This window comes from Oreochromis niloticus, linkage group LG16 (genome assembly GCF_001858045.2).
Source record: "Oreochromis niloticus isolate F11D_XX linkage group LG16, O_niloticus_UMD_NMBU, whole genome shotgun sequence".
NCBI lineage: Eukaryota > Metazoa > Chordata > Actinopteri > Cichliformes > Cichlidae > Oreochromis > Oreochromis niloticus.
The window spans coordinates 5,456,520-5,483,318 of NC_031987.2; the positions used below are offsets into that span (position 1 = coordinate 5,456,520).

Sequence of the window (26,799 nt, forward strand, 5' to 3'; positions counted from 1 at the left end):
ATATATCCAGTGTGGATATCAGTATCTGTGGGTTTTGCCCTTGCTTCGGTGCAGTCAGCATGATTTATATTACTTTTCTCACAGTACTCAAACCAACCTCATTAACCAAAATGGGTGGGGAGGGCTGCTGTGCTAATTTTTATATATCTCCTCTTCATCTTTGTTTTCATAGGATAATATTGTTCCATTTTCTTATATGAGCACAAAAAGTAAACAGTAGCCTAAGGTTGTGTCTGGCTGGAAATTAGAACCTGTAGCCAAATGAGTCTCCACAAGCAGCAGAAAATAGAGATTGGGGAAGAATCCCCCGGGGCTGCTTGATAAAAATTTAAACCTCAAACTTGCAGGTAATGATAACAGCAGTAACTCAACAGGGTGGGTGATTACATCAGATTGCAAACTATATCTGCAGAAGACTTAATATTAACATTTGGATGGTATTGTCTGAGAGAAATGACAATAGCCAAAGGGTTACAGAGTGGCACACTAACCACGGGACAGTAGGAAATGTGAAAAGATTGGATTCAGGCTCTGCATCACATGACACATGATATATTGATATTCATGTAAATAAAGGTCATTCCAAACTTGGCAACATTACAGAAACTTTTCCTTTATTCATTAAAGATTTCTTTGTAATAGGCTTTACATACCTTAACAAGATGAGGCCAGAACACCAAGTCGTTTCTTATAACTTTTTTTTAAAACACAAAAAGCAGCTATGACTTTTTGGCACAGCCATCCAAGCATACAGACTGGTCTGTTTGCCTTTGCCTTAACAGCAAAGGCAGAGGAGAGCAAAGTAATTTGACTAACTGTAATGAGGGCACAGGAGGAAGACTTTAATGTCTGACTCAGAGGAAAAAGCTTTTTACCAGTGAAGACTTGGAGGATTCTGCAAGTCATCATGCTGCACCTTCAAGGGAACATTACATATATACAGATAAGACATTCCTTTAGTCCATGCATTCATTCATTATCACTTAGTTTCATCTCGATGGCACGGTCCTCTGTCACAAATGTTGCAAATTATTTTATTCCTGTATTGGTCAGTCCGGTGTTTCCAGTATATTCCTAAATGGTTTGTGAATAAGAGCTCAGCAGAATTTTCTCTCTCTCTCTTCTGATCTAGCCTGCAATTAAAAACAAAACAAGTGATTGCTTTGTTTTCGCGTTTGAATTTTTAACAGAGCGAATAGGCGAGAAAAAAAATATACCCGGGGGAGCTGAATGTGATTACATTCGGTTATCTCTCGATCTTCTCAACACAATTACGTGTCATTCATGAAACAAATATTGTGCAGGGAGCTCATGAATGTGTTGCTCAGCCACGCTGTATTTGAATGGGCTCTGCACTTTGGATTTTTAGCCTAAAGTCATCACTTATTTTTAATTTAGGCATTTGTGGTTAATAAACTCCAGAAAACAAGCATGTTATTTGGTGCTGTAGATATGAGGAGTGTGCAGTGTCACAAACTAATGAACCACTGAACATTAGTTAAATCGCTGAAAGCTTTATGTGGTGTCAAAGCAGTCTGTAGATTAATGGCTTTAGAAACTATTTTATGTGTCATACAGCAGAAATATGATTCAGTTACCACATCTGCAGAAGCACCAAACTGCCTTCTTATAATAATTTAATGCAACTGGAGCTGACATTGATATCATCTGCTGGTTGTGAACACACCAACTGTGTTCGCTTATGTGTGATGTTGTGTTTTGCAGGTGACTGGCTGGCTGGAATACCACCGCACTCCTTCTCCTTCTGAGGACATCTTACCGCTGGACCACCAGTTTTCCCTCCCCCAGTATGGAGCCCACAAAAGTCCAGTCAGAGGGTGGCCTCAATGTCACCCTGACCATCCGCCTCCTCATGCATGGAAAAGTAAGTGAGCACAGAGTGCTATATAGACTGTTAGGAAGGATGAAAACTGAAAGACATGCAGAGGGATTTAGTTCTTCATTTCAAGATCCTTCTTTCAGTGATGAATCAGGTGCCAGGTTTAGATGGCCTCTCTTCCTAAACCTTTCATGTGATTTTAATGAAGTTGTATTCAGATGAATTGGAATTGTACAAATTGTGCGATGAAATTGTTAACTTTCAAATCTTTTCTCCATTTGTCCTTTTAACCTCGACTCTGACCGTCCTAGTAGGACATCAGAAAATTAAAAAACTTAATTACATGTCACAACATGCAGTTGAAAGTACTGTAATTCATAGGACTTGCATAGTAGTGGTGCCTTACATTTTTAAATAATTAAATTAAATAAGTTGGTTTGTGGAGACATCTGTAGACGTACACCAAAACATCTATGTCACAATATTCAGGGTAATTGATGAAATGGAGAGAAATTGCAAAATATTTTTAATTGTTTGCCACCCTCAGTTCCACTTTACTGTGAAGGTATGTGCTGTAGCAGGCGGCAGGCAGGATGTAGGACCCAAACGCAGGACTTGTACATGGAATGGGAAAACTTTCCATAAAAATAAATTTCACAACAAACAAACCAAATCCTCAAACAAGAAAACTAAATTGGACACTAGAAAATAAGAAACAAACTACAGACTGAGAACTAGAATTTCTTCAAGAACACAAAGGCAGAAACACAGCACGGTGAGGGTACAACACAACAAAGCGCAAAGGGAACACAGGGCTTAAATGCACAGGCAAGACAACGAGAGGATGGGGAACAGGTGGGAACACATCTGGGACAAATGAGACATAACGAGACGAAGGAAGCAAAGCAGAGTACATTGACAAAGGACACAGACTGTCAAAGTAAAACAGGAAGCATGACACAGAGATGCGGACTTGACACTGAGACATAGAAACATGACAGACTCTGGAACAGCGGGAACATGAAGCACAGAGACAAAAGTAACAAGACGTGGGACACAGGGAAGACATGAAGACAGAAAACTAAGACTAAGCATATAACACACGGAGAACAGAAACAGAACAGAAACCTAGAAACCAGGAACTGTAAATACAATACAAAACAGAAAACCATCGTTCAAAGAGTAAAACTTAACCCAAAAAACACAAACACTGGGTCACCAGACCCAGTGCCTTGGCTTTTACTATCAGTTCGGTTCCATTTACCGTTGATACTGCTCTCAAGATGACATCACAGAGTTGTAACATGTAGACGTGGGTTTAAAAAACTCTGCCTACTAACCAACAGGGGCTAATAAAAAAAACCTGCTAATGTGAACTACCGAAAGCCACCAAATAGAAAACAAAAAAAGTACTTTGAATGTTAAAAAGTAGAGAACTATTGTATATTAGCATCCTGGATGCCTAGGGGTTGAGGTATTGACTAGCATCAACATTCAAGTCCAGATAGCCATCTTTGTTGTTTGTAATTACCAGTCTCCTTCCTCCCTCAGTTCCGTCCATCCATCTACTTGTCTAATAAAGGCCCAAAGTGCTTGAAAAATGACTGGTGGGCATCGAGTTTGAAAGATGCTTAGGAAGTGCCAATAAAATCTGCAATTTGTCCCATTATGGAAACCGTTAGATCCAACAATAGCTTTGCTTTGACAACAGTCTAGATCAGCTTGACTGAAAGTACAACAGCAGCATATGCTGTGTCCACTTACTGGACACAGCATCTACTTATATTCTGTAAGATCAACAAAATAAGCTAATGGCAGTAGATGTATTTTGCCTTCCCACACCAAAGTCCAGCTTTGCTCTACTTTTACCTTTCTTTACTGTGGGGTTATGTAAGCAAGCTTCACTGAGGTTCAAAGGCCTTTGGAGACTTCAGGCCTTTAAGACTGAAAATCTCCTGCTCTGTGTTTCTCTGCTGCTGACTCAGCTCAGCGTGTTCTTGTTCACCCTTAGTATTTTCAGATTTCCCAGGGCATGGTGTATAATGTATTAATGGGCACCAACTTTTTATCAGTTCTTATTTTTTTAGACACATGTGTGTACCATCCTCACTCCTTTCTACTCTTTAAGTGGCCATCAGAATTAGTTTGTGTTCACCTGGTTTTATAAAGAATGCTGTATTATCATGACTCTTGCTTTTCATCCCCCACCTCTTGTGCTTTACTTTGTAATTAATAGCTCCATGCACCGGCCATTACTTTCCTGTCAGTGTAGAGTTTGTAAAAAAGCAGATTTCTACTTGTCTAGAACTGTATGAATGTTACGTAACAGCAGCTCAGTTACAAGTTTGCTTTAAGCTAGGCAGCTAGAAAACCCGCAGCACACATGCGTAGCTGATAATGCTGGTAGATTCTGCAGGACAAAGAATGAAGCCCACATCTTCTCCTTGCCTGGTGTGCCAAGCAGTCCGTGAATGGCCATGCAGGTCAGCCACTGCATGACTGCTCATGTAATCGCTTTAAAAGCCAGTGACCCTGTGACTGTTTGAATAACCCCACATCCTGGCAGGGGCATAACCACAGTGGCCACAAGGGAGGATTTTGGCAGGATTACCCACGTCCTTTCTCCACAGCAGTGAAGCCCTCAAATTGAGAAACCATTGGGTTACATTGGGTATTGGAGCATTTTCATCATTATCTATTGAGGGCAGGCAACCCTCCAGCATCCTGTTACACTTTCAAATGACTTTTTCCCCTTTTGTGATGCCCAGAAAATAGTTTTTGGTAGGCTCATCTCTGTGTTCCTGAAGCTGGAGTGGAGTGGCACAGGTGCCATCCTCCTTTCTCCCTCTTAGAAGAAGTTTATATGAGTATAAGTCATTCAAGAAGCTTGCACCTCAGCCATGTTTGCAATTCCAGGCAGTTATTAGGAGATAACATGACCAAACACACATCTAAAAGAATTGGAAGAGACATCAAATGTATTTCAGTTGTTAGGAAGACAGATAAAGAATCACCACTCAAATATGATTAAAAAAAGGCTTTGATGATGAGCAGGTGACTTAGCCTGAAAATATGGTTTAAACCTTTTTTTCCCCTGCAGGTTATACTTGTACTAAATGTAGGAAAAGTTCCACTTCATTACAATCACATGAATAAATGAAATTGTAATTTGATTTACTTTAAGCTAAGAAAAACAATATAGTTAATGAAACAGGGCTGGACTGGTAATCTAATGCACTTCTGGGACAATGAGTCAATGGAACAGCCCTACAAGCACAGACAGCAGCTCATTGGTTCATTTGGTTTAGAGCTGGCACTGACCATTAGAACTGAAACATGTTATGTTTATGAGTATATTGTCAGAAAGTTAGTTTTGGAGTTAAGGAGTGTAATTTAATGTAACACTTGATAAATATAAATGATGCTTATAGGGTAGAACCTGGTGCTGTGAACTGCAACTGCCTGCAGCTTTAACGTCACAGTAGACGTAACCCTCACACTTTCTGAGGAGAGGTCGGGGAGTGTTGACGCTTGCAGCCAGCGCTGCCTCTTTGCCCTTTACCAGCTGCGCCACACCAAACCCTTAAAGAGTGATTCAACAAGCATGGAAAGTGTGACCCTGAACATGCCTGTCTTCATGTCTTGGCACAGTTTTTAAACCCTGTTCAGCAAAAACAGAAGCAAACAATTGAAAAGTACACATTTATACAAATAAATATGTTTATTTTTTTCACTTTTTCTTGTGGTGTTTTCATGTCACAGGAGGTTGGAAGTATAATTGGAAAGGTATGTATTTTCATCAGATTACTAATTTTCATGATCATGGAAAGATTCTGATTTACTTTGATGTACAAATGTACTTTTTTTCAGAAAGGAGAAACAGTAAAAAAGATGCGAGAAGAGGTGAGTTTGAATATAGAAAAAATTAACAAAAATATTTATTACCCTCCCGCCCATCGCACCCCCCCAGCAAGTCACTAAAGATCACAATGAATACCAGCCGAAGTTAACTTTGTAATGCATGATTCAAATTTGTTCAGGATCTGTTTGAATAATTAAGGTTTCTTATCACTGCCACTGAAAATGAAAAGTAGTTGCTGGTCTTCCAGAGTGGAGCGCGAATCAATATTTCTGAGGGCAACTGTCCAGAGAGGATTGTTACCATCACCGGACCAACGGACACCATCTTCAAGGCTTTTGCTATGATCGCCTACAAATTTGAGGAGGTATGATCAGTCTGCACACAATCAAAACGTACTCATTTTCTATTTCAATTCACTTTTTGCTCCTGTGGTAGTTCCAGACATTCAGCTTTCTTTATGTACACACAGTTTTCCTGCAAGCGTGGATTTCTCGCTTTGAGATAAAGATCTGTCTGCAAACACAATCTCAGTGTTTGTATTTAGATAAAACCAAGCCAGACTTTTCTCACAGAGCTCATATACATACATATATACAGCACACCTGCAAGGGGAATCTGTATCACTGAACGGTATGAGGTGAATTTTCAGCCATCTTTCTGCTGATGTTGTCTTTGATGTGTCTCCTCTTGCTGGTGCTGTGTAAGTACTGTGACTGGAACTTGTAAGAGGAGACTGACTGCTGAGTTCTTGGTGATCTGTGTAAAATGTGCCGTGCCAATAGGCTGGGTGTTTACAGGAGGGCGCATTCAGCCAGCGGAGGAGATGAAAATACTCAAGGAAGGTTTAAAACAAGTGTGTTTTTGCAGGTCATTTTGCACCACCTTTGAAGTCTGGAAATTTATTTGAACATTCATTACCGAGACAGTTAACATCACGAATGTCTCAGTGTCACATCAAGAAAATATTACCCTTACAAGATAAAATACTTGGTACTTTCGTTGTTGTTTTCCAGGACATAATCAATTCCATGAGCAACAGTCCAGCAACGAGCAAGCCTCCTGTCACCTTAAGGCTTGTTGTGCCAGCCAGCCAGTGTGGCTCCCTCATAGGAAAAGGAGGCTCCAAAATCAAAGAAATGAGAGAGGTGTGTGAAACATTTTTCTGAACGACCTACTAATTATGTTAATTATGTTTATCCTGTTTTTTTTAAAGACAAACAGAACATTTACAGACAAATACTTTTATTTTACGAGCTGACATTCTTCATGAGTAATTAAATATTAGATATTTGAAAATTAATTAATAGTTTAACTAAACTGTGTTATTTTTCCTAATTAATTAACTGTTGGATTGTTTTAATTTGATTATGCATCACTTAATAAATTATTAATGAAATATCTGGAACGTTCAGCAGCAGTTATGACCCTGCAGCTACAGGACATTTAGCGAGTGCAGTTTTTTTTTTTTTTTTTTTTAAATCAGAACAACATTTCAGGCCTTAATGCTAGAAAGCCTCAGAAGAGGAGATAAAGAATGACAGGCAGCTGAAGTTTGGATGATGGCATCTTGAGGTATATACCTTCACAAGGCCATCATAGCACCATCTGCACAGTATCGCTATAAAAATTTGTTAAGACATGTCACTAAACCAGAAAATTGCCCACCCCCTGTTGCTGGTGCTTGAGGCAAAGTCAGTGCATTTTATATTCTGGGTGGCAAGAACATTTATTTCAAAATTTGATGCGAAGCAGTCCGATAATTGTTGAGCTACTTCGGTCTGGATCAAAGTGTTGGACCTACCAAATACCACTGCTATCACTAGAGCCACACTGCTAGTGTATCAACAAACCTTTAAAAATGCCAGGTGACAGCACAGGGAAGCAAATGACATTTGCTGTTAACTCATTTGAATTGTCCGTGTGCTATACGGTGCCCTATGTACAAGCCAGACGTTTTGTACAGGTCTAACTCTTAACTGTGTGTTTAATGGATTCTCTATTGCATTACCAAAACTGTCATGAGTCTTTAGATACAAAACTAATGTGATTTTAAACTCAGACGTCTTAATTGTGCTGTGGCTCGTCTGCTCTGTCTGAGCAGCAGGATTTTAATTACAGTCAACTGCCGTAGTGCCACTCCTCAGTTTATCCACTGCCTGAAAAAGCACTGTTTTAGCTCCTCTCCCTTTAAGCCACCTCTGCTTTTAAGCAAACTTTCTTCTGATTGGCTTCCCCTCACAAACAGCCAGCCTATTTTAGGGACTTCTGCTCGCTGAGACGTCTTACATAGCAAAGAATGGAAAACACTGAAAAACTGTGAAGCCTGAGCTTTTGACCCACAGGAAACTTTGATCCTACTCTTTGATCCAGTGATGGATACTCAGATTAGTTTATCTATAAAAAAAAGTTTGAACCATTTTATGTATTTTACAGTTTTGCACAAGTGTCATTAATTCACAGTCAGTATCATGAACACTAGCATTTAATAGCATATCAAAGCTACATTCCCTGTCATGATTTTATAGGTGGGTAGACTTCAGCTGTTGTACATAAAGTTATCTCTGTACAGATTTGTGTTAGAAATAATTTGTGGAGAGAGATGTAAATTTCAACATCTAATTATCCAAAAATAGCAACTTTTTTGGCAGTGGTTTTAAAAGTGGTGCAATTAGAGATAATTATGAATAGCTGGTGGACACTAATGGTGGAGCAGTGGATCCAAAAAGTCTCCGAAATGCGTCAGCTGTAGTCTATGCTTGTTCCCCAGTGATGTAGCAGACACTACACAGTGGCTGAATGAGTGAGTGGGTGAAGAGTGGGAGGGTGCTTCATTATTGCCTTCTGGAAGCTGAAAAAAAGAAGATGTGGAGACAAAATACAGCCATGAAGGCAACATGTTTTGACCCCAGGTGGATATGTGGCAATTGAAGGCAATAGTAAAGGACAAGCTAAACATCCAAATTGCCATGGTGCTCTTATAGAGGCTGAAACAGAGTCTATCATACAGCCTGCACCTTGAGTACTTGAAGTACTTTTCAATTTTAATTTCCCTGCCAAAGTAAGTGCCTGTACTCTTGAGAGAAATGCAAAGCACAGCCTGAATATGTTACAAATGAATTTCTGTCCACATCATCAAGCCCCTCAGAGTCCCTTCCTCTGCTCCAGTCCACAGGGGCCCAGGTCCAGGTAGCAGGCGACATGCTGCCCAACTCCACAGAACGTGCGGTGACAATCTCTGGGACCCCAGAAGCCATCATCCAGTGTGTCAGACAGATCTGTGTGGTTATGCTGGAGGTAAAGTATGTACAGATTTAGCAAAACGACTCTAGTTTAAGTGCCAATATGACTTACTATACAGTCTCAGAGAAATGTATTGAACAGACAGAGTGTGCGTCGCATTGCACTTCTGGCTAGACCTATAGCATGCCTCTTTAAGAATTTACATTTAGTGCTTGTGCTCGTAAAGCACATTTTCTGAGAAATTGATTTTTGAATGGTCAGAACCACCTGGCAATTGTTGTCCATAAATGTCAACTTGACAGGCAACCGGCTCGTGTTATTAAGGTGCCGAGAAGGGTCTACATGCATGCATTTTCTATTATGCTAGAAAGTGAGAAATTGTTTGCAGCATAGCAAAACAGACTGCAATTTAAATCATTCTGATGCAATTTAGAGGGAGAAAGCTGTAATTATCGATCATTTTTGTGCATTAGTATCCAACTGAACTGTCAGGGAAACAGTAACATCATTACTTTGTCTGGATATTGTATCTGAAGTGGATACTCCTGCTGCTGCAGCACAGCAGCCACAGTGGAAATTTGATTAAGCCCTTTCCCCTGTCTTGAATACTCTTGTTGCTGCTGCACAGCATGAATCAATAACTTGGTGTCATTATAGTAAGTTCGCAAACTGGAAATCCCCTTCCTTCTCATTGCTGGCTCAGAAAAAATAAGGTGATGCATTTACATGGCAGTGCTTGAAGACTAAGGACTATTTTTTGTGAAAACTATAATGTTTCTCTCAGCAAGACACTTTATTGCCTCAGAATAATTCCTCTACTTTTCTGCAGTAAAGCACTTTGGAAAATATGATTATATATGTGAAATGATAAGTGGGTGGATGCTATCCCGCTTCATATGCATTACACTGCACACAGTAGTACACCAAATGGAAAAATATTACAGTATTTTACAGAACTGTTCACTACGGAAGAGGATTAGGACCACTGGGAAAAAAAATAAAAAGTGGGCACATGTTTTTTTTCTTCTTTTCCAGAATTCTGAGAAAAAAGTCAGAATTCTGAGATTAAAGTCAGAATTCTGACTTTAATCTCAGAATTCTGACTTTTTTCTCAGAATGCTGAGAAAAAATTAAAGTCAGAATTCTGACTTTAATCTCAGAATTCTGACTTTTTTCTCAGAATTTTGACTTTTTTCTCAGAATTCTGACTTTAATCTCAGAATTTTGACTTTTTTCTCTAAATTCTGGAAAAAAAGAAAAAAAAAGACGTGCCCACTTTTGTTTTTTCTGGTGGCCCTAATCCTCTTCCGTAGTTCACTCTCTCTTTTTTCTTCTCTAGGTTTTATTAACAACAACAAAAAGAGCACATCAATACCACTAAATATTCGCATTAAATAAGAAGCTACAACCACCATTTAGCTAGTGTAGCTTAGCATAACACAGTAAAGACGGGGAACAAAAGCTAACAAGAGGTAACAAAACAGAAACTAGGAGCACCTTATAACCACTTTTGCCAAAATAATGGACTCTAAGTTTACTTGCTATATGTGGGACTAGGTTTTGGGAAAATTTCCTTGGTACAATAATGAACTGATTTTAATCTTTCCACTTAGCATGCTCTGTTACGTTCAGACAAAGTGTGGCGAGCATCCTGCTCAGCCAGTTGTCTACTTTAGCTTTATAATTTGCTCATCTTTAAACAAGTTTCCGTTCTTCTTGTTGAGCTAAAGTAAAACAAATCTTGGGCAGATGTGAGTTTGATGCACTAACATTTGCAATTATCCTGCTTTAGACTGACTGACTTTCCTTTCTCCTAGTCCCCACCAAAAGGTGCCACTATCCCTTACCGCCCAAAGCCCACCTCCACCCCTGTCATTTTTTCTGGTGGCCAGGTAAGTGCTGAACTAGCTTTAGCTTGTTAGTTTGTGCCTACAGCCAACTTGAGGCTTTTGCTGCAGCATCAGCATCACTGCCTCTTTAGTGCAAGCTTCTGTTAACTTTTATTCGCACACTTGCAATTTCTGCAACTCCCTCTCCTAAAAATACATTTTATATAAGACTAAACTATATTATTTAGCAGATTTAGGTACAGCATATTAATTGGCTGTATCTTATTTTTTAAATGACATTTAGAAACTTGTAAGGATGTGGTTGGGGTGAATGACTGATGTACAAATTGTTCAATTTTCACGTTTCAGGCTGGGATAAATGGAAAGCCGTAGATGAGAGAGCACTTCTTAAATGTAATTAAACCTACTGTGTCACCAGACACAATGAAGTACTTTTATATTGATCAACTACTACTGTGTTAAACTACCTAATAATTGTTCCTTTTGCATAGAAAAGAGAGAAATTGGTTCTGACAAGGATGATTGTCACAAAAATTCCAGCATTAGTTGTTTTATATTAGGGGAGCGGCTTCAGTAAAAATAGGAGTTTTATTCCTGTAGTAATTTCTATCTGGTTGCTTTGCTTTTGTAACAGTAGGAACCTCTCAGCCAGGACTAGCACTGTTACCATGAAATGAAGGTGGCTTATATTTGACTGTCTTATATTTAAACGATCTTGCATTTGTGCAAATGATAAATGCTCAATTTTTTGAAAGTCTTTAAAACTTGAATTGGTTAAATACACTCACTGACAACTTGATTAGGTACACCTAGCTGGTACCCAGTTGGACCACTTGTTGGTGTCAGATCTGCCTTATTTAATGTCTTGGATTCAACAAGGTTACTGGAGACATTCCTCAGAGATTTTGGTCCACATTGACACGATAGCATCAGTTATTGCAGATTCTTCTCCAACACACCCATGATGTGAATCCCCTGTTCCATCACACCCCACATGTACTTAAATTGGATCGGGACTGTGGATGTCAATTGCCTAGCCAATTTATTGACATATTCAAAAAACATTTTGAGTTGGCTTGAGTTTCATCACACGGTGTGGTATCCTGCTGAAAGCAGGCTGGGGTGTTTAAACAAGCCTTACTGGCTACTAAGGGGCCTAAAGTGTGCCAGAAATGTCCTCCACACCATTATACCACAAACAGCAAAAGAAGTGTTGATACAGTGCAGGATGGAACCATGTTTCCATTTTGTTAATCTCAAATTCTGACCCTACCAACTGAAAGTCAAAGCAGAAATCTGGACTCATTGGGCCGTGCAATGTTTATCCAATCTTCTGTTGTTCAGTTTTGATTAATCTATGTGAATTGTAGCCTCAGCTTCCTGTTTATTGGCTGACAGGAGTGGCACCCTGTCTGCTGCTGTAACCTGCTTTAAGGTTCATGCTATGTATTCAGAGAAGATCCTCTCCATACATCGGTTGTTACAAGTAGTTATTTAAGCTACTGTGACTTTACTGTTAACTGTAAAGTAATCTGGCCAGTCTTTTCTCCTCCATTTTCACTCAGAGAACTGCTGCTCTCTGGATATTTTCTCTTTTTCGGATTCCTGAAACCCTGAGAGATAGTTCTGTGGGAAAGTCCTCGCCGATCAGCAGTTTCTGAAATACTCAGACCAGCCTGCCTGGCACCAACAACCATTCTACATTCACATTCACTGGTCTTGACCATGTCTACATGCCTAAGTGCACTGAGTTGTTGCCACGTGAATTTTCCAATTTAATATATGTATTAACAAGCAGCTGGTGTACCTAACAGGTGTACCTAACAAAAGTGGCTGGTGAGTGCATTTTGGCTGGACAGTCATTGTTGTTTGAGTGCACCAGATAGTGAAAGAGGGAAGCAGGGACGGTAGCGGCACCATAATGTGTGAATCAGCAACAATGGCATTAATGTCAACAAGAATGCTGGGTGCATACTAATGTGTGTCCAGCCATATCCATAAGTTAATTGCAGATTTGGACTAAAAGCTGTTGAATGGATTTGAAAACTTCACAAACAAGAGATACGCTGGAGGAACAGAGCACATAAGTACTTGTAATGACTCCAATTTTCCTTTTGTCTGGGAATCAGCATCACTGGGTGTTAAATGGGGGAAAAAACCACATCTGAAGCCTTTATAAAATGACTTACATGAGTCTGATTTAGAAAACAAAACAAAACATGCACAGACAGAAATGCAAAAACATCTGTGCAAAATAAGGTAATTCAGTGTACTAATATACTATGTTTAACGTTAGTATATACATACACAGTCTAGACTGGGATTTGAATAATTACTCACCTGAGACTGAGGCAGCTATTTTGTTTATACAGTTGAATCCATGAATTAAAGATGAAACAGGAGAACCAAAAATGAGGAGTCATAAAGCAGCTCTAAGTTGCTTTGGCAACCATCAGCAAATGCGCTTTATGGACATTATGAAACATTTTCTGCCAGTTATCGGATATATTTTATTGTATTTTTGGACTTCCAAGACTTGGATGTCATTGCACTTCATCTACATATAATAAGCTTTTTCTGATACTGCTTTGAATATGCTAATACTTAAGTGGATCATCAATTAATGTTAGTTAATGTCATTGCTAATGATGCATAAGATTAAGTGAATCATCACTTTAATATCATTACTACCAGAAACACATACCAAAATTTATAATCGGTATTATATGTAATATATACATTATATATAGTATATAGACAGACAATAAAGAAAAGCAATATTCAGTTGTAGTCAGAAGTTTACATATATTCATCCTGGGCATGAAGTTCAAGGCTATTTTGGGTTTTTAATGATTTCTTTGAACTGTTTTTCATCCAGTTTGGAATGATTGTACAGTATACGTCTTTAATGACGTTTTAATTGAATGTAAGTTTGAAATTCTTTTGGATGTTCTCTAATAAACACAGGGTCAAACATATTTACACTGGGTCAAATATATAAATACACCACTAATAATACACCACTAACTAATATTTGTTTAAATATTAGTGGAAGTTGCACATTGGCTAGACACTTTTGGAAGCCATGAGCAAGTTTCTGGCATAATGTTAAACTGAGGTAGAGTTTAAGGTGAAGGTAGTCCTTCTTTATTGTTCCATCCACTTTGTGGAATGCACCACTACCAAAAGTAGCAAAACAATCCCAGAGCATGATCCCACCAATACCATGCTTGACAGTTGGTGCAGTGTTCATAGGTTTGAAAGCCTCACCTCTGCTCCTCCAAACATAAAACTTTTCTCCAGATTTGACTTGCCCATATGGGAATGTGCAAATTTCAATTGAACTTAAAGGTGTTGGTTTTTGAGCAGGGGATTCTTTCTTGGTCAGCTTGGAACATCCTTGATCTTGGAATCTGTAGGTCTTTAAGGAATGGCTTTAAGAGACCTTCACCTGTCAATCAAATCATTTTTATTCTGGCAAAAACAAACTAGGAGTTGTAGGCAGCAACTCATTAACAAGTTAAAAGGCATTGTAAAACCTTTGGCACCACTTATTAAAAGATTTAAGTGAGTGTATGTATAAATTAAAGCTTGTACGTAAACTTTTGACCCTGTGTGATTGAGGGAAAATCGACAATAAATTTGTGTGCTTGTGCACGCAATTCTTGTATTTTTAAAGTAATTAAAGATGTATGCGGTACAATTATTCCACTCCGGAAAAAAGAACACTTCAAAGAATTGATTAAATGATGATAACGTTCATGCCCAAGATGAGTGTATGTAAGTGACTGAAAGGCTTTTTGAAAGTCTTTGAAGGTGTACAAGCTGTTTTGTTCTTTATTTGATTTTTTTCCCCTCTGATACTGAAGCCTGATTTTTCTTGTGTGTTTTACCTTTCCAGGCCTACACAATTCAGGGACAGTACGCCATACCACACCCAGATGTGAGTTCTTAGTCTCTTTTTAAAAATGTAAATATGAAACAAACCTGCGTTGTTTCGTATATAAAGAGCAGACATTTGATTAGATGCACACACCAGCTGTTTTGAGAAAAGCCATAAAGCCCTTCCACTTTCAGAACCACTGCCTGTCTATAGTTTAAGGTTTTATTGTGGCTGAACTACCAGAAAGATCTGGTTGATAACAAGCCAGTGGCTCCTGGTGTTAACGATCAAGGCAAAGACAGTAATGGCAGTTTTGATGTAGACAGCTCTTTAATTCCAGTGGACCATATAGTCTCCATTAATAATCTGCCTTCATCTGTCCTTGTCGTAAGAGCATCTCAAGAGCTACCTTGTGTCAGATCCACTAATTCAAAGTTGGGCAATGATTGATGCCAGTGGAGGTGGTGGTTGACGGTACAATCACTCAAGTACGGGCCTGACACCCTCTTCCTCCCTCATTAAAACTCCTCTTAAAAGCAGAGGAAGCCTTTAAAGCATCGGCCTTCCCTCATTCCTGATGGAAATGATATACAGCAGTGGATGGACATCCTGTGACCATACTGGCTGGGAGAGCAGGTGCTCTTGCAGTCATATGAGTTCTCTGAGTGTGAGTCAAAACTGCCATTTAGAAAGACATGTGGTAATTAAGAGGGCAATAAAAATTATTTCCTGCAGTTAATGTTAATGTGCTCACCAGTGGGTCCACATTTTCAAAATCACTATGTTAAAATGATAAGAAAAACAGGTAGAACAGAAAGGAAAATATCAAATTATCTAATAGCTTCCATCTCCACGACAGACAATCATCCTCTCTCTGTATCTCTTTTTCTCTTACTTTTTGTCCTCCACCACCCCGTGCCATGGCCTCCTTTTCCTCACCGTTTCTTCACTCTAGTTTTGGTTGGCTTCATTTCTTGGTGTGACCTGTGTAACAGTAACCTCTTAGTTCTACTTTCCCTCCTAACCCTTCAGCAGTTGACCAAGCTCCACCAGTTGGCTATGCAGCAAACCCCCTTTACCCCTCTCGGACAGACCACCCCTGCTTTCCCTGGTACGTACCCACGAGGCCCGATAGATACTTCCTTCTCTTTGCATCCAGAGAAACATTTTTCTCTTTCCCTACCCTTGCACCTTATCTCTATTTTGGCACAGCATGTCTTGGCCCCTGTAGTTTTTATCTTTCTTTGATTTGCCCATGTATGTATTTTTTTTTTCTTGGATATGTCTGATATTTTGCCACTGAGAGGAAAAAAATGCCTTTGGGCTTCACTTTAAAATGATGTATTCCAAACTGCATTATCCCTTGGCAACAGGGCAAATTGTTTATGCTGTTGACTTTCCATTAAGGAGGGAAAGTCTAAAGCAACAGGCCTGATTCTATAATAATAATTATATCTCTAGCTCTTGGTGTTTATATTAGCCTATGTGCATCGCAACCTCTGCATCTGTGCAGTTGATCAAATGAAGGTCTCACGAGTACGTTTTTATCCAAAAGCCTTAGCTATTATGCATGCAGAAATGCAAACTTAGCATTGTGAGATCAAAAAAGGTCACCTATGAGATTTATGTGGATTCAAGGATTTCGGGAGTAGTCCGGGTGGATAAGAAACATCTGTAGTTCACCTCTGTGGAATGCATATTTCAGTCTCTCAGTCATAAGTAGCAAAGTTGTAGGTTATTGGTTTGGCTTTTCTTTTCTTCCATATTTTATTTCATTTTTTCAAATTCTAACTTTTTGGGAAAATAAATAAATAAATAAACAGGACAGCAAAACTCTTGAGATTAAGTGTAACTTTTGAGACAAGTATGCTGGGCTGAGATAAAACAAAATCTCAGGATATTTTATGATGCCTGGTGACCCAAAGCACAGGGAGAACATGCAGACGCCACACAAAAAGGCCATGTGCTGGTTTGAACACAGGATCTGTGTGGAGCCTAAGATGTCGCCTTCACAGAAGGTCGAGATGCCTTTGCCAGCATTTGTGCTGGTGTACGTGCAGTTTCAACACCAAAACACTAGTTGGTGGTGGATTTCTCTCTTTGACCTAGCAGCAAAAGAAGAAGTGGACAGTACCGTGAAACAACAGTACTGAATGGGCTAATCACAATCATTGTGTTGAGTCAACGTTGCATTTCTTGTGAGATGCATGTCAAGTTACGGTGAAGGGTTTCAGAGGGTTTGGAGTTATGATCACACTTAAGCCACCATGCTACTTTTATTCCATTTATATCCACATATTGGACAACTCAAATAACGTTGTCTCCCCTCATCGGTCGCTCCTCTGATCTCAAAAAGTGAAATAAACCTAATGGGTGAAACAGAGAGCAAAGGAGACAAGCTACTCAGACTGTAAATAACAAAACAATGACTCTTACATGGCGCTGAGATAAGGCAGGGGGAAGTCACGCTGAGGGTATAGACGTAAGAAACCAATTACACGGCTGATATACCAGAACAGCATTAGTAAATAAGCGGCTATAACCTGATTTCCATTATATGCTGTTGATGTCTTCTGGAGTTTGACTTGTAGGTGCATTCAATTCACACTTCTATTGATTCCTTGTGTGTCTTATGTAGGGTCATCTATCCCATGGTGGTTGTTAGATTTTATTTCATGGCAGCTGTATATCTTTTAATTTTGTTACCCTAGCAGCCACACAGCGTTCTCTCTTTTTCTTTTTTTAACCCTTACTGTGCCTGTCTGCATACCTGTACATGGAATGAGTAACTGATTAAAAAAGTTCATGAGCCCTCTTCTCAATGCGTTTCCTTTTCTCTCCAAGCAGGAAATTTAATTTAAGATTTTGCTGTATAATTTGGGAAACATGTTTTTCATTTCTTTCACTTAATATATATAAATTAACTAATCAACAGTAGCTAAAAGAAATTCTAGTGGCTGCACTTTACCAGGCATTACTCGTAGTGCCTTGATTAATATGAAGCCAGAAAAAACAGGGTAGTTTAGTTTAACACAGCTGACCTGCTGCTAGGTGGATGTGCTACCTTTGATAAAAAAAAAAGAAAACAAAGTTCCTTTTAGAGATGAACTCTGCTAAAGTATTGAAATTGCAATATCTTTTCTTATAATGTGCGCGGTGCAGGTTTGGATGCCAGTCCACCAGCCAGCACCCATGAACTCACCATTCCTAATGATGTAAGTAATGCTGGAAAGGTTTCATGAGACTTCCATTTCAAGAATACAGTCATGTGGAAAACTATGCAAAGTCCACGATTTTGTAGCTTGTAGAACCAACTTTGTCCAGAAAAATTTAAAGTAACCATTTTCTTAACTTTTTACAACATTTGTAAAAGTCATTGAGGTGTGCAGGTATTTGTTTATGCACAGCTCTCTCAAGGTCCCACAGCATTTCACTCAGGTCTGCACTTTTGACTGGGTAATTTAAACACCTTGAATCCTTTATTTTTCAGCCATTCTCTCTTAGATGTGCTAATGTGTTTGGGATCATTGCCCTACTGAAAGAGTCAGTTTTGGCCAAATTAACAGTCAAATTAATGACTTGAAGATGCACAGGTCCTGTGGCTGCAAAATAAGCCCAAATCATTACCACTCTACTACCGTGGAACTCATCCAGGTTATAGTATTCTTAGGAGCTTGACAATAAGACAACTGGATTTCTTTAAGATTTTTGAAAAGTTTGAAAGTTTAACAAACTTAAAAAGGTCCTTTTGCCTTCTTTCCAAGCTGCTGAGATCACTTGGTATGAGGCGTTTGTGCTGGTATGCTGTTTTCGCCAGATGAAACTGTGCAAAAATCTCCAATTTGGTCTCATCTGTCCTAATGACACTGTTCCAGAAGTCTTGTTGTTTGTTCAGATATAACTTTTCAAACCTAAGCCGTGCTATCCTATGCAGTCCTATGGAAACTTTTTTTTAAAATAATAATATATATGTTTAAATATATTATGTAGGTTTTTTTTTTAAATGCTGGAGAAATACATTGATCTAACTAATTTACGTACATTTAATAGAAATGATTACTGTCTATTTGTAAATATATAGAAACAATGATTGCACTGAGATGCTATTTTTTTAAAAACTGTAACTGTTATAGAGAAGAAATGATTGACATTACCAGCAGTGATCCTGCAAACCTTACTTCTTACCATTGGCCCAACAGAATGACCCCACATGCTACTGACCATGCCATCATTAGTCAACCTTTCTGAAATTAAACTCAGTCCATTTCATAAGCCATTACACTTCCATTTTGAATTAAATCTAGTTGGCATTTTGTATAAATATTGTAAGACAGCACAGTGACTGCCTTGCTTCAGATTTAAAGACTTTTGCTTTTTCCCCACAGTTAATAGGGTGCATTATTGGACGCCAGGGCACCAAAATAAATGAGATTCGACAGATGTCTGGGGCGCAGATCAAAATTGCAAATGCCATGGAGGGCTCATCAGAGCGTCAGATTACCATCACAGGGACCCCCGCTAACATCAGCCTGGCCCAATATCTCATCAATGCCAGGTAACCTTTCAACTCTGCTGGACTCAAGCACAACATTAAAAATAAAAGTAACATCTGAATGAGCATGCACATAGTGAAGATCCAAGAAAGCTTCTCTCTCTGATTGGGCTATTTGGAATAAAAGGGGATCGCTGACAAGTTTAGCTTTGATACTGGGACTTTGATGAGTCGCAAGAAAATGCAAAAAAAAAAAAGAAAAAAGGAATCTGTCAGATTTACACAAGCGACAGATAAGCCCATGAATAATGTGAGCCGTGCTGGGTTTTTTTCCCCCCTATTTTCCTTTGGTTGTTCCTTTTGACTTTTATTCTTTACTTCCAACCAAGTGTAGACATTAAAATGAAGTAAGTTTCTGGGAGAACACTCTTTGCAAGTAAGTGGCTCATGGGAGCAGGGCCAACTACTGGAACGAGTAAGCTGTGCCTTTGAACAGAACCTGCAGATTAGAAAATTGGATGATCAATAAATGAATCATCAAATGTTCAATGCTTACTTCAGTTCACAAAGTTGGCCGACACAAGAAGGTATACAATCTCTGCAAGCTTAATTTAGAGATATAACTGCTGTAAGACTGTGTTTTTGCACAGAAGCTATCAGTGTAATTAAATAAAAAGAAAATGACTCCAAGACGGCTAAATCTAAATCCCATGCAGGACTAAAGAGCAGGGGCTGTATAGTAAGATAGTATACATACCAGTAGATAGTGTGAAACAGTTTTTAAGTTTTCTTGCCATGCTCCACTACCTCAGTTTCCCCTCTATCCAGTGAAACCTCTAATTCATTATCACCAGTGAAAATAAATGTAAAATCCGCAGCACTGAGAAAACAGAAGGGCACTGATGTCCACAGGCTACCTGCACCTCAAAGTCATGTTATCAGCATTAGTGCAGGAGAACCCACATGCTCAACACAAAGGGATTTTTTGTTTTTGACTTCTAAAGGCGATTTTAGAGAAAAGCCCACAAAGAAACTAATGGCTACTGCTTTCCCGCAATTCCAATGGCAGGTTCAGGGACGTGGCCGCCATGTGGAATGACCCGTCATCCATGACAACATCCTGAAGTCGCCACAAATCTGGTTCTGTTTTCAGAAGCTAACATCAAAACCACAACTTCACGATTAACCTCTATGTGTTATCCTGTGGGACTTTTGCTTTGCTAGTTGTGCATATAACTTAATAGCCTGTAAGAGGCCTGTATTGACACTGGCATCTGTTTAAAAATCGATGTAGCCAGTGTATAGATTAAAAAAATAGTTTTCACTTTGGAAAATATGCTTATTCACTGTTTTTTGCAGAAATGTTGACAAGAAAATCAATAACACTTTCTGTGTCTTAAATGGGAAGCAGCCGTTACTTAAAGGAAGTAAATCCACCCAGAAACACACCTAAAAGCCTTTTGTTCAGACCTGTAGAGTCCACATGATTTATCTGGTAATGTGACATGAAACAGCTATTTGTAGAGTATATAGCAGGTGATCCAGTGACTCATTAGCAAATCAGGGCTATTAATGGTAAGCTTTTGTCATGGATTTCTCCCTAGACTTTACAGGTACAACCCAGAAACACAGATACTAGTGCTAATTAGTGCTAAGCAACAAACAAAGATTTATTTTGTTGAATTTCACAAACTAATATTTGGAGTCAACTTTTCTCGATGGTGTGTAAGTACAATCAAACACGTCTAAAAACACATGAGGTATCTGCATTAAAATCCTTCAACAGGAACCAAAAACCAACATGGATGAGAGGTCCAGTTCAGCGACTTGAACCACCACTTTACCACCTCCATCCATCTTATCAGATCAGTCAGTTCCTTTGGCATTTGGACCTCGCCTGGCTTATTTATTGTCACAGTTTTTTTATCCTAAATTACACTGACAATGTTGTGAAATAAATATATATTAATGGGAGAATACTTTTACTTTCTCTCTCTTCTTTCTCTTCTCTTTTTTAATTTCTTTAACCTTTTCACGCATGAATTATGAGAACCTCAATCAGGATTCTTTTTTTAAAGTATTTTTATTCATCTTTAGGCATGAAAAAAAGATTTTTGAACTTCTTTTTTGAAACATGTACTTTTCAAAGAGGGTGGCAGAGTATGGAGTGACACATCAGTGTCCAATGTAGTGGTCTATGTGCAAGTATACCATCAACAGTGACACAAATACAAGAAAACAACCCTTTCACGCATAGTGGTCACTACAGTGGTCAGCTATTCAAAGTCTAAGACTGGATACTTTATATGTCTTCAAAGATTTGGAGTTGAGTGCACTTTTACTTTGTACTTTGGTCAGAGCAGTTGTGCCACTATACTGCATGAATTATGGCCAAATGCAGTTTAAATTGAGTATATTCCCCTCCTATACAGGGGTTCAGGAGGGAGAAAATTATTTTGTGCCAAGCTGTAAACATGTTTACATGCTCTAGATTTGAGCATTTCAACATCTGAGTCTATGGAAACTGACTTTTGGAGTTAGAAATCCAGCTTTTAGAGCGAGCCTGAGGTTGTTTTTTTTCATCAGTTTTTGTCACTTCAAAGTTGACTTCATTTTGAAACTCTGGAGGTCGAAGCTTGGTATCGAGCTTAAAGCAACATTTGATTCAGACGGATACTTTCGTCTCTGGTGATTGGTTACAGGGAAATCAAATCCCCTCTTCTCTTCAGACCAAAGATAAAACAAAGAGGAACGCAGAGTTTGATAATTACAAAGAAGCCCTACTTTATATTAAGTAGTGAGTTTCAGATGTCTAAATAGGTAGATTATGTTAGCTTCCAGCAGAGCCAGGTAACTTGTGTTCACCTGTCCTCCCTTCCTCCAGCTTCACATTTAAAGAACCCACATCAGAATACCATTGATCTTCTCATTTTACTTCCTGCAATGCAGCGAATAAGCATATTTTCCCCAAAAAACAAGGAAACTGCTTCTTTAACTATTAATTTAGCATGCCTCATTTCAAGAATATCGTGTTTCTTTTTGGTATCGTTATATAAATTTGCCTATAAAGTCCTCTTGTGTCATTGTCTACAAAGAGTAAAAATAATATTTTAAAAAAAAGGGAAAATAAAAAAATAAAGAAAAAAAAAGGCAGGAAACGTGATTGCTACTGAGCAATGCTGTTAGTTAGAAGAGTGATGTGATGCCTCTGTAAGGGAATGCAACTCACTATTTCATAACACTGTTTTTGTTACAATGTTTTTTATGCTTTTTTGTGTGTTTTTGTTTTTTTAGTCCACTGCATGGCTTCATGAGAGGGTTTAGTACTGCATGGTTATGTATCCACATCTGTTTTATGTGAATGGATGCAATGAGAATACGGTGTCAAGTCTCTGTGAAGAAAATGCGCCACGCAAGAAAATTCAAGCACAAAGGCAACCATTGCAGCATAACTTTCACTGCCAAGCGAAAGTTCTTCTTTCACAGTTGTTTTATTTTCTGTCTACCCCCGCCCCCCTCCCCCTTCCTCCCCCTTCCTCCCCCTTCCTCCCCCTTCTTCCCTGTACTGTTTTAGGCTGACGTCTGAAGTCACTGGAATGGGCACACTCTAGTTTCAACCCATCTTTCCTCAGTGCATCACATGACCCTTGAGCGAATGAATGGCATTGTACCTAATTTATTGGTTTCTCTGTGTTTGGTATTTTTTAAGTGACTTTAACTTTGATTATTTATAGTATTTAGTGTAAACACGTGTATCTGCACTGTTACTAGGACTCCTCACACCTCGTTTTATGTTTTTGAAAGGCTTTACTTTTTTGTCACTCTAGTATCTTCCATGCCATCTCATGCACTACATCACTCTGTCGTACCTCGCGTTTTATAAGACGTCACCATACTCGTTCTTTTGTAATGCAGGCACTTGAAAGTAAACACAAAGTAAACCTAAGTATTGGTTTAACAATTTACACTGAGGTTGTCCCCCCTCCAGCCCCACATCCTTTTACACTGACCCATTTTTTAGACTGCTAGCTGGGACAATACATTAATCAACACAAATGTTCAGCAGCTATATCATTTACTTTACTCCAGTTCATTTCACACTGATTTCATGATTGAGGAAATTAGTGCTCTACTTTGTGCCTGTAGACATTTGCCTGTTCGTCCTAGCATTGTATGTACACTATAGAATGATCTGCATGACGCACAGAACCGACTACATTTCACATTCATTTTAAAATCAAACAGGTGGAACCAAACGGAAATGGAAGAGTGAAAGGGATGGGTGTATCACTCTGACTCCAGTCTGAAATGACCGAGGGTGTAAGCCAGAAAAAAAAAAAGGAAACCATGCTAATGCATAAATATCAGCCTTTCCGAGTTTCTTGTGAGACCTGACAGAAAGCTGGGATAGAAAAATGAAAATATATCAAGGAAATGACTGGAGCAAAGAGTGAAATTCAAATGCATGCTATGAATAAAGCCCTTTTTATTCACCTATACTCCACCACCATATAAACATTATTCATGTCGTCATGTCATAGCAACTGTGTATAAGCAGCATGGACCATATGGAGCGATTTCAGAATTGTCTAGTGTATATTTGCACTCACATGTAGCTCATGTAAAGATTTCATTGTAAATCACAAGAGCTGAAAAGCTCGTGGGTAGTGTCCTTGAAGACACTTGTTACAAAGTGGTAGGAAGCAAGCCATTTTAGAAACAGAAAGTGTAGAGTATTACTGGTAAGCATGCATGAAACGTTGGGATATCTAAAACACTGAAAGCATATTTTTCAATTTAAGTATTTACACATGATTCAGTTGATAGCCGTGCTTACATACACGTATGTATAACTCTCTGCAGCTGCCATCTACTACAGAGAGTATTGTGGGTGACTGTACTGATTTTATGGTATGTGTTCACAGGGGCGTTTCTGGAAGTGAGCAGTTGCACTCAGAACTTGCCACTAGGTAGTGTCAGTGTCCATATGAACATCTGACAATTTGCTACTGGATTTTAATTATGACCCATATGCCAGCTTGGTTAATTTGGCCAATGTTATAGAAACAGTGGGACCCAAGAAATAAGCCAAGTAATGGCATTATATATTTAGTTTCGCATCAGTTCTTTCTGTTGAAAGGCAAACACAGGATATACCAGTGGTAATAAAATGTGCTTAATTGTTGTTAGGATGATGAAGACGTTCAGCCCTAAAAGGTTTGAGAATCCAAGATCTGGTAGCATCAATGGGAATATTGATGCTACCAGAATGCTCACATAGACTATGGAAATGAAGGATCCTGTGAACATGTACCATTATCTCCAAATGGGCACATAACTTTTGGCCCTGTTGCTCAGTCTGAAGCTGAATGTACTTCAAATATGTGTTTTAACTAATATTTACATGTCACACTGGGCTATATTAATTACACAGGTATATTTTCAATCAGGTGCATCAAAGCTAAATGATGTAAACAATTATTTAACAAACGTTTTCGAACGTTACCAGGTTAAGAAGGTCACCCTCAAATGAAGTCGGTTTCAGATGATATATTTAATAATTACCATATTATTACACCAGATACATACAATATTACATGCTGAAATTATTTTTCATTATGATAAATAAAAAATGTAAGCCTAAATGTTCCTGTATTTTCTGCAAGAAACAAATTTATTCAGCAAGTGCAGCGCTTGTTTCAGCTTCTGTAGGGTATAAGATCAAAACTAGGGGATATCTTCATGTGTCATGTGACTGAAGATTGTTTTGGGGGATATTTTTACCTTTTTTATAGCTGAGGTAGAAATAGGCAAGAAATGTTGAAAAAGATAGCAGGACGTGCAACTATTACATTTTTTTCTCAATCCCACTGTTTCAAAAATCCTGACTATATTACAATAATTAAACAATTTACTTACAAAGTGTTTATACATTTATGCATAACTCTTATATGAAATATTGGTCGGGCCATTACAAATTTGGCCCAGGTCCTGAGTATTTGGATAGAATGGATTGTATATGGGTTATTACTTTTGAGTATAGAGTCAGTGATATTGTTTTGTTACATTTCACATCTTTTCACACTTACATTGTGAATGTATCTCTCTACATTGTACATTATCACTCATCTGGCTGCATTCAGATGAACAAACAGAGCACTCGCTGATTGAGGGCTGACGTGTTTTAAACATTGTGTTCATGTAAAACTGTTCTAACTGTAATTAGTTGAGCAGAGTGGGTAAAAATGGTTCACATTACTGTGAGATTTTGATATCAGGTATATAGCTGCCTGTTGCCAAAAATGACTTGCAGAAATATTTTGCACTAGCACTAAAAACCCAGTCCAGCAGATTTTACAGACCACACAATGTCTAAAATATTACTTGGCGACCATCAGCTTCAAATGCTCAACAAAACAAAAGAAGCTAATGTGAACAGTTTATGTGGCACACGGAGGCTAACCACCACAGAATAACATGAACACTTCCAAGTCAGAAACAGGTCAATGAATTCCTGTCCTTTCCATTCTGTTGACATCTTATGAATGCAATATTTGGTTTCATTCAAAACCTATTCCACTTCTCTATAATCTAGCCATTAATTTGTTTATTTTTTCATGTTAGTTGCACAATAATGGTTGTGCTTGTAGGTTCAGGGTATCTGCCGGTTGTGTGCACAGAGGTCAACCAAGATGCAGCCCCTTACAGCGAGACCAACTTTGCAAACAACTCAGTTGCCTTTTTGATTGCCATACTTTGCTCATTTTTGCTCATGGTATCATTCATGTTCTCTTCACCCTAAAATGCTCTGTAAGTCGTACACCTATTGTTTTGTTGCTTTCGTTGATGAACCGAGTCAACACTTTTTTTTTTCTGTGCTAGAGCAGCAAAAAGTTAAAGGTTAGCACTGAGGTAATATATGATGTATGTTGTTTGGTGCTGTTTGAGGAAATGTGTCAGATCATGTTTAAAGTTGATCATTTGCACCATGAAGGTCAGTATTGGATCTATTATTTGTTGGGGTTGATTCTGAAATGTTTTGTAAAAAGATGATAATAAAGTTTGTGTTTTTTTCCCTTGACGTCCGTCTAATTTGTATTTCAGAAAGTCCATTTCAGTTTGTATGTAGTCGAACATCCATCACTCACGTAGATATGGATACACACAGGCAGAACTCCATTGCAATTAAATGTTTTCACACACCAGTAATAACATGAGTGATCATTAACCCGGCCGCTAAAATTAGTCAAAAAAACCAGAAAACAGACTGATCTCATACAGTTCAAAGGTTGGCCCTCTGAACTCAAAGCTCTTAAAATAATGGAGGGATTTCAGAACGATTAAATAAGCAGCCTCGAGAGAGTGAGGTGAAGGTTGTTAAATGAAGTCATGTGTATGGAGGCAAAGCATCTAAGACAGGAAGATGACTGCTGTTGCTGTGTATGGGAAGCTAATGCAAAAGCATCAGTGTAAGTAAAATATGACGCAACTTTTTTCCTGCCCTGAAAAAAAAAAATATTGGCATCTGTAGTAAAGTATAATACCACAGGGCATAGATATCTAACATACCCAGCAAACTAAGACCACTGGGTGGATTTGCAAAATGAAAATTTACATACAAGGAGGGCATAG

General features: G+C 38.6%; 1 protein-coding gene across 6 annotated transcripts in view; it reads left to right on the forward strand.

The window, feature by feature from the left end:
- The window catches only part of pcbp3 (poly(rC) binding protein 3), an 87,856-nt gene extending 61,608 nt beyond the window's left edge, over positions 1 to 26,248 (forward strand). For 3 of the 6 annotated variants that reach the window (XM_019353086.2, XM_005450463.4, XM_013270229.3), the window contains 12 exons: positions 1,726 to 1,885; positions 5,603 to 5,626; positions 5,711 to 5,743; positions 5,950 to 6,066; positions 6,716 to 6,847; positions 8,868 to 8,996; positions 10,760 to 10,834; positions 14,694 to 14,735; positions 15,708 to 15,786; positions 17,838 to 17,890; positions 19,061 to 19,230; positions 20,237 to 22,704. In XM_019353086.2, the coding sequence (XP_019208631.1) occupies positions 1,811 to 1,885; positions 5,603 to 5,626; positions 5,711 to 5,743; positions 5,950 to 6,066; positions 6,716 to 6,847; positions 8,868 to 8,996; positions 10,760 to 10,834; positions 14,694 to 14,735; positions 15,708 to 15,786; positions 17,838 to 17,890; positions 19,061 to 19,230; positions 20,237 to 20,291 (984 nt within the window). In that variant the 5' untranslated portion in view covers positions 1,726 to 1,810 and the 3' untranslated portion in view covers positions 20,292 to 22,704. Of the gene's footprint in view, positions 1 to 1,725; positions 1,886 to 5,602; positions 5,627 to 5,710; positions 5,744 to 5,949; positions 6,067 to 6,715; positions 6,848 to 8,867; positions 8,997 to 10,759; positions 10,835 to 14,693; positions 14,736 to 15,707; positions 15,787 to 17,837; positions 17,891 to 19,060; positions 19,231 to 20,236; positions 22,705 to 22,741 lie in introns of those variants that run through there. The other 3 variants (XM_019353087.2, XM_005450464.4, XM_003443245.4) reach the window with 3 other exon arrangements.
- The last annotated feature ends 551 nt before the right edge of the window (positions 26,249 to 26,799 follow it).